The sequence below is a fragment of the Elephantulus edwardii genome, unplaced genomic scaffold (genome assembly GCF_000299155.1).
Source record: "Elephantulus edwardii isolate Elephantulus edwardi_28Jun2011 unplaced genomic scaffold, EleEdw1.0 scaffold00013, whole genome shotgun sequence".
NCBI lineage: Eukaryota > Metazoa > Chordata > Mammalia > Macroscelidea > Macroscelididae > Elephantulus > Elephantulus edwardii.
Genome location: NW_006399763.1, coordinates 7,298,311 through 7,307,318, shown reverse-complemented (window position 1 = coordinate 7,307,318; position 9,008 = coordinate 7,298,311). Strand labels below are relative to the sequence as shown.

General features: G+C 39.3%; 1 protein-coding gene across 1 annotated transcript in view; it reads right to left on the bottom strand.

Annotated features, from left to right (window-relative positions):
- Positions 1-4,767: 4,767 nt before the first annotated feature.
- LOC102870602 (prolyl endopeptidase-like) overlaps positions 4,768-9,008 on the bottom strand; it is a 147,469-nt gene continuing 143,228 nt past the window's right edge. Inside the window, exon 15 of the mRNA XM_006881182.1 lies at positions 4,768-5,062. Coding sequence (XP_006881244.1) covers positions 4,768-5,062 — 295 coding nt within the window. The remainder of the gene's footprint in view (positions 5,063-9,008) is intronic.

The window sequence follows — 9,008 nt, the reverse complement described above, 5'->3', positions numbered from 1 at the left end:
ATACAAATAAGGACCTACTGAGAAAGCACACATTATTAGAGCACCGAAACATCTCTAAACTTGTGTAGGAGGTTAAGATCTTTATATGAAATAAATGGCCATAATTACTCATCATATCTGATGAAGTAAGGAAATGAGGAACTTGTCCTTGTGTAAACTAGACCAGCATTTCTCAAACTGATGCCCAAAGGAACACTGTTCTGTGAGATATTAAAAAATGTCCCTTGAAAAAAAGGATTTCATGGACAAAAGTTTGAAGTGTTTTATGAACTATACAAGGCATCTGACTGTAAATCATAAAAACTTACAGATAACATTGCAAGGAATGGGAATTCCAGGACACTTTACTGTGCTCATGCAGAGCTGAACTCAGACCACAAGATTCAGACGGAACAAGGAGGATGCTGTGTAGTTTAAAATCGGGAGCTGGGAGGGTCAAGATTGCATTTTTTCACCATACTTATCAAATCTGCATGATGAGCAAATGAGAAGCTGGACTATTATTAAGAATGCAGCATCAGTAACGGAGGAAGTCATTAACAATCTGAGCATGTAAACAACACAACCATGTTTGCTCAAATAAAAGAGGACCTCAAACACTTACTGAAGAAGACCTTTAGTTTGCATTTTGCCTTCACATAAAACCAAACACCCACAGAAGTGTATCAATAATATAGTAGTATCATGATAAGGGGAGAAAATATTGATGCTGTCAAGGATTTCATTCCACTTGGCACACAGTTAATGCCCATGTAAGCTACATCAAATGACTCATTGCACTGGGAAAGTCTACTGCAGAAGATCTCTTTACAGTGTTAGAAGGCAGCACAGGGTGGGGCTTATCACGCTGTAGTTCATGGGGTCTTTATGAGTTGGAGCTACTTTAGGGTCCTTAACAACATATACACGGGAAATCTGGATAATGAAGATGACGGTGAATGATGAAGAATTAACTCCTTTGAATTATGGTATTTGTGAAAATTACATGCATCATGGACACTTATTGACTACTATTGTTATGTGCCATCGAGTTGCTTCTGACTCCTGGTGACCCTACGTTTAACAGCCTTGAAATCTGCTTTACCTTGTACCAACCTTATTGTCTGTGACACACCTATCCTTATTACCCCAGCCACTCAATCAGTCCATCTCATGGACGGTCTTCCTCTCTTGAGCTGTCCCCTCCACCCTACTAAGCATGATGTCCTTCTCCAAGGACCAGTCTCTCCTTGCAACATGCCCCAAGTATGTCAGATGAAGCCTGTTTGTTCTCCTGGCAGTCCACAAGTATATTCAATACTCTTCTCTAGCATCACAGCTCAAAGGCATCTTATCTCTAGTCATTGTTCAGCTTTCTGACTCATAGCAAGAAATTACAAAGATTATGGCCTGGTTCAGGTGCATCTTAGTCTCCAGAGTGACATCCTTGCTCTTCAGTACAGAAGCAGAAATAAATTTGTCTTAAGTCAGTACAGCTTAAATATTTGATGGTTAGACTTTGTCTCACATGCTTTGGACATACCCTCAGGAGAGGCCATGTCATGAAGAAAGACGTCACATGTGGAAAGGAGGGGGCCAGTGCAAGGAGATCCTCAAGGAAATGGACTGATATGTTGTTGTTGTTGTTATGTGCCGTCCAGTCGCCTGCGACTCATAGCAACAACAACAACATGTCAGTCCATTTCCTTGAGGATCTCCTTGCATTGGGCCCCTCCTTTCCATAGTGGCTAAAAAAAAAAAAGGGGGCTTAAAACATATCAGGATTGTAGGGACCAGGCAGTGTTTTATTGTATTGTACACACAGGAACACGGTGAGTTGGAATTGACACGATGGCTTCTAACCTAACAAGAAATCCTCCTTTTTAAAAAAATTTTCTATTTTTATTGTATTATTTTTTTTTATGTGTACCATCAAGTCAGATCTGACTGGTATAGGAGGAGACTGCCCCCTCCGTCTCCAGCAGAGGATCTGGTGGATTTGAACCATGTCCCTCTGGGATTACAGTGCAGCATCTTGCCACTAGGCCACTAGAGCTCCCTTGAAATCCTCCTTTTAAAGACTCATGATGGAGCCCTGGAGCTGCAAATGGCTAAGTACTCAACTGTTGATTAGTCACCCGGTTCTGTGGGCAAAAGATTTACCCAAGAGCTTCCAGAAAGATTACATCTTAGAAAACTTTCTGGAGCAATTCAAATGTCCCATGGAGTCACTGAATCGAAATGGTCTGGAGAGGCACCAAACAAAAAATATTTATCAATGCACTGGCATTTACAAGACTATGAAAAGTCCTCTAACTAAAGAGGAAGGAAAAATCAAACCCCACTTGTTTCTCTCATTTGCTTCATTCTTTGCTTAATCCACTGATTCCCAAACTCACCACTGCATAAACTGGGTTTTTTTTTTCAAAAAAACAAATCTCTATTTGTATTTCCTGCACAAGATCAAAGACTACAAACTTTAACATGGATTACATATCAACACCAAGAATTACAACTGGATCAATAGACAGCAACATGATAGATGGAGAAAAGATTGAAGTTATCAATTTCATTTTACCTGGATCCAAAATCAACACCCCTGGTACTAGTGGTTGAGAGATCAAAAGATGTTATAATGGGAAAATCTGCTGTCAAGAACCTTCCCAAAGCGCTGAAAGGCAAGCATCTTACTTAGTTCAACTAAGATGCACCTGACCCACGCCTTGGTATTTTTAATTACTTCTTATGCATCTGAAAATTGGACAATGATTAAGGATGATAGAACCGATGTCTTCAAATGATGGTGTTAAAGAAGAATACTGACTAGCCTATGGAATGCTAAAAGAACAAGTCTGTCTTGGGGGAAGTGTAACCAAGGTGCTCATTAGAGGCAAAGATGATGAAACTTGGTCTGACAAGGGAGGTCAAAGAAAGAGAATTTCAACAAGATGGACTGACACAGTGATTTTAACAATGGGTACATGGACATTTTGAGAACGGCACAGAACAGGATAATGTTCAGCTTTATAGGTCATAAGAGTCACTGTGAGTCATAGTTGACTTGATAGTACCTGGCAATAATTTGTATTTCAAGAATGTGGTCTCTGAGAGGACATTTGGATGGCCAACAGACACATGAAGAAATGCTTTAAATCACTGGCAATAAGAGAGATGCAAATCAAAACCACAATGAGGTACCTACCATCTTACCCTGGGTAGCAGTGCAAAGTTTAATAGGACAGCAAGTAATTAAATGTTGGAGAGGATGTGGAGAGAGAGGAATTCTTATACATTGTTGGTGAGATTGTAAAATGGTACATCCACTCTGGAAGGCAGTTTGGAATTTCTTCAAAGAGCTGAACACAGAAATTCCATATGACTCAGTTGTTCCACTGCTTGGAACAGAAAATGAGAACTGAGACACAGAGACTTGTACACCAATGTTCATAGCCGTGTTATTCACTATAGTAAGAATGTGGGAACAGCCCAAATGTCCAACCACAATGGAATGGATTGAGAAATCGTAGTACGTTCACACAATGGAATACTATGCAGCGGTCAGGACTCAGGAGCAATAATTTTGTAAATTACTCCCTAATATGGGAGGGAGAGCATTATGATGAGTGAACTAACTCAGTCTTACAAGGATAAATACTGTATAAGACCATTAATATAGAACACGTATGAGGATCCAAGGTGGGGGGAGGTTTGTGACTTAATCATAGGGTCACACAATTTGATGGGTGGAAGGAGGGATGGGTAAACTAAAGGAGAACGATTCGGTGTGAAAGACAAAGTATATGAATTTTATGAACTTTGTATGTAAACAAGTATAAAATAAAAAAAAGAAAATGTGGTCTGTGAGAGGTAAAAAGGTTGAGAAATGTGGAAATTTCTCACTGTAATATCAGCTTGGATAAATATCTGTTGGAGAATTTATACATGGAATCTCTTGGTTTCCTATTTAGGGAACTGATTGTGAGGAATATTTTGTACTCACTGACAAAGAGACAAAAAGACGAATGAATAACTCGACCTTCCCACTGTAGCTCCATTGTAGAGGAAAAGAAGGCCTCCAAATAGAAGGGCCTTGAACAGATTATCAGCTGACTGGTATGTTACCGAGATGTGTAGGGCATGAGTTACATCTGGCCCATCCATCACTCATAAACAAGGGAGCTGGAGTGGGTGAGCTCCACTTCTTTGCAGTGTTAAGATCCTATGGTTTGTTTGGATAGTAACTGGTTATTTCTGCAGAAAAGCAACATGACCCAGGATGAGAACAATTCTGGAATAGCCCCTCAACATAAAGAAACAAAAAGTAAAGACTCTCATTCTTAAATAACATTTATTATTGTTGCAAAGAAGTCGTGTGTGTGTGTGTGTGAACAGTTCCCACATTTATTTAAACATATCTTTGTTACGGTTATAGAAGCAAGTTCCACTGAGGTGTTATATATGAAGTATCCCCACTATGACTCTTAATTCATCAATCTAGTATTCACAATGTGTTGGCTGCCACATAGCTGTTTATCCAAACATGCCTTTAAAAAAATTTGTTTTAAAATGTGTGCCTGGACAGGATGGAAAAAGAAACTCCAAGGGCTTGCTAAAAAGGAGATGTCTAAAAAAGATAAAATTCCCACAGAAGTTCTGTTCCACTGCAGCCTGGGCGTGCAGGAATAGTGTCCATGTGGGTGCACATTATGCCCAGTGGATTCTCGATTTTAACGATGTAAAAGCCCTTGAGGTTGTCTGTGGCTGTCAGGAGGGAGCAGAGGATTCCATTTACTGAATCCAGTCGATGTTCAGGCACCGGGCTATGAATGCAAACATATCTGAGACCTCTTCGATCACTTTGGCTGTGGGCTTCCCTGCCCCATGACCTGCTTTGGTGTCCACGTGGATAAGCAGGGGGTTGACCTGTTTCCGGCTGCGGCCCACGATGTACTGCAGAGTGGCGATGAACTTCAGGGAGTGGAGTGGGACCACACGGTCATCGTGGTCAGCTGTGAGGAGGAGCATGGATGGATACTGTACGTCATCGGCCTCTGGCAACTTGACATTGTGCAGGGGAGAGTATCTGAAAAGCAGAGGCAAAGGTGCTTCTGTGAGATAGAATATCTAAAGTGCAAATGTTCCCTAGGATAATTGAGGAGGGAATGGTGTGATGGTTCGCTACATGGTGTATCAGCTTAACTTCACTAGGAGAGAAGACTGCAGTTAACTAGCCCATAAACAACTATTTCTGTCATTTAGGCTATGATTGGCAAGGGCTATTGGAGGAGTGATGTGATAGATTTGGATGCAGTTTTAGAAAACCACCGAAGAAGAAAACTCACCATGCTCTTGAAATATGCAACCTATAGGAATACTTTCTATCCTTAGGTAAGTATCTCAATGTTCTCTAGGCTTAAATTTTCACCTGGGCTGTTAACTGAAAAGTTGGTGCTTAGAGTCCACCAGCTGCTCCGAGGGTAAAAGATGCAGTGGTTTCCTCCTGGAAAGAGTCACAGGCTTGGAAACCTGATGGAGGATTGTCACAAGTCAGAATCCACTTGAAGGGAAGGGATTTTGGGTTTTGAGCATCCAGCAGACTAATGATTGTCTTCTAAAAACACAGACTGTAGATATACATACTAAACACAGGCCTTTTGTTTGCTGAAGACTCTGGGGTCTACAAGGTAAAGTAGTTTACTGCCTTAATCATCTGTAAGGCTTTTATTCTGAGTTCAGCTTTGCCACCCAAGGAAAGCCTACTGTCTTCTCTGAGTCTGTTTCAACAGCCTGGGAACCAGGGTGGGGCTGCTGAGCCTCTGGAAGGTTGTAAGTGCCAAAGTGCGGGTGGTGGAGAAAGTGCCTTTGATGAAAGGAGAAGTTAATGTCAGAGGAACTTTCTGAAACACAAGATAAGTGTCTGGGTAAATTAGCAAAAAGGCCTTTAAGAATAAAAGCAGAGCAGAAGTAAACAATGACTGAGAATAGTTAAAAGCAGTGTGAGAGAGAAAGATGGTTATTTTTCCTTTATGTTTAACTCAAATGGTATTTTTACACATGTATATTCTAGTATTCCATGAATATGATAAATTTTATTTCAAAAAGTAAAGAAAAGAGAATGGTAAATATTTTTGCTTTAATAAAACCAAGGCTAAAACGCTATGATATTTGGTTTTTCAAGAATATAAAATAGGAGGTTGTCTTCTGAGATTATTTCAAAGTGATTTTCAAATGGATTTTAATAAGCCTTTCCCCTTGCAGTTCATAATTTTTTCTAAGTTAATCTGAGCTGTAGCTTCTTCAAATACTCAATTTTTACTAATATATGTCAGTGAGGCTATGGTGCAACTAAAAGTAATAGTGACTATTTTCTCCCTAAAGAAAAGAATCTAGTAAGATTAGCCTTTAAGAAAACATCACTTTCACTGAGCTTCTATACAAGAAACTTCTATGTGAAATAACAAACAAAACCGGGGGGGGGGAATCTCTTGATTTCAGAAATTTAAGTTTTTTTAAAAAGGTATCATTTATCACAGGAATCCAGAATTAAGGTTGCATAGCGGAGTGCATTGGGGTCGGGGTTGGGGGGCTCAGAGATTTAAGTTTTTTTAAAAAGGTATCATTTATCACAGGAATCCAGAATTAAGGTTGCATAGCGGAGTGCATTGGGGTCGGGGTTGGGGGGTTTGTCTTTTGCTTTTCAAAGAGAGGAGCGAACTGGAGAGAGGGGGGTAAAGAAAAAAGTGTAACAATGAATGAATGAAAATAAAAAATCTCTGTAAATGTTAATTAAAGTTTAAAATAAAATAAAATAAAATGCATCATTTCACGAGAACACTTTGACAATAAAAATGGGCTTCCTGTGCTGGTTCAAGGGTCAATGCTAAATGTGCTGATTGAAGGGAAAAAAAGCAAAAACCCCAAAATTCTTACATGAGAGAAGAAGGTGAAGAGTCAAAAAGAATTCAGCTCAAAGTCCTGAGAATCTAAATGTCTGTCATTTTCTCATTATTATTGTGATGTGGTTGAAGCACATGACAAAGCAGTGCTATTTCAATAATGCAGCATGTAACATCAAATATATAAGGCTGTACTGAAAAGGTAAAATGGGTTTAATTGTACTTGCATATATGTTCATCTTTTTATTTGCTCTCTCTATATGTGTGCGTTGTGTGTGTATATATATACATATATATATATATATACACACACACACACACACACACATACACACATATATACATATATATACATACATACATATACTTTCCCACATTGGTACCACTGCAAAAACCCCCGAACCCACTGTTAACCACAGTTGAATTTCTGAGACCGTAAATCTTTATGGGAAGAGACTGCCACCTTACTCCCAAGAAGCAGCTGGTGAATGAAGACTGGCGATTTTCGTTAGCAACGCAACAGGTTATGCACTATGCAACCAGGGCTCATTATTGTTATAACTTTGTTGTTGTTTTTAGATGCTGCTGAATCGAGTATGACTCATAGGTACTCTATAAACAGAAGATCTGAACCTTGTTCTATCCTGTGTCATCCTTATCTACTCTTGAAAAACTTGAGCTTTCTGTGTCAATCCTTCTGGTTGAGAGTCATCTTCTCTTTTGCGAACTCTCCACCTTTCCAAGTATGATGTCCCTCTCCAAGGAATGCCTATCATAGAAACATGCCCAAAGTACATAAGATGAGACTTTATCATCTTGGTCTCCAAGGAACAGTCTGGCTGCACTTTCTACAAGACATATCTGTTTGTTCTTTTGGTAGTCCATGAGATGTTCAATATTTTTCTCCAATGTCACAGCTCAAAGGCATCAATTCTTCTTCTGTTATCCTTATTCATCACCCCGCTCTCAGATGCATAGCAAGTGATGGAATAGAACATGGCCAGATTCAGGTGCCTTAGTCTTAAAACTGACATCATTGTTCCTCAGTAATTTGGAGAGTTCCATGATAGCAGATTTACCCAATGTAGTATGTCTCCTTATACCAAGGGCGTTGATTGTGAATCCAAGAAAGAGGAAATCATTGACAATTTCAATCTTTTCTTCATCTATCATAATGTTGTGTATTGGTCAAGTGGTGAGGAATTTTGTCTTCTTGATGTTGAAATGCAATCCATATTAGAGGCTGTAATCTCTGATCTTCAGCAGCAAGAGTTTTAAGTCTTGCTTTCAGCAAGCAAGGTTGTATCATCTGGAAAACATAGGTGTTGATGAGTCTTCCTCTGATCCTGATGTCACATTTTTATTCATAAGAGTCCAGTTTCTCAAATGATTTGCTCAGCATAGATACTGAATAGGTATGGAGAAAGGATGTAACCCAAATGCACAACTTTTCATTTTAAGCCATGCAGTGTTCCGTTGCTCTGCTGAGAAAATAGCTTCTTGGTCTAGGAATAGGTTTTGCATGAGCATAACTAAGAATTCCCATACTTCTCAAAATTAGCCATAATTTGTAATAATTCACACAGTCAAATGCTTTTGCATAGTTAATACAACACAAATAGAGTTCTGGTATTCGCTGCTTTCCGCGTGGATACATCTGACATCAGCAATGGTATCCCTATTGCCATCGCCTCTTCTAAACCCAGCTTGAACTTCTGGCAGTTCTCTATGTACTGTTCTGGCCATTTTTGGATTGTCTTCAGCAATATTCTGCTTGCGTGTAATATTAAGGATACTGTTTATAATTTCTACATTCTGTTGATTCACCTTTCTTGGGAATGCGAACACATATAGATGTCTTCCAGTTAGTTAGCCATGTAATTATCCTCCAAATTTTCTGGCCTAAATTGGTCTAGGGATGTATATGCTAATTGAAACATGTCAACTGGTATCACATTGATTCCTGGGCCTTATTTTTTTGTTCAACATCTTCAATATAGATTGAACTTCTTCCTTCGTTACCCTTGGCTCTTGGTCATATGGTACTTTCTGAAATTTTTCAGTGGTAAGACAGAAGAGGAAGAAAAGACCAAAATGGATGTCAGAAGAAACTCTGAAGATTGCACTGGAGCG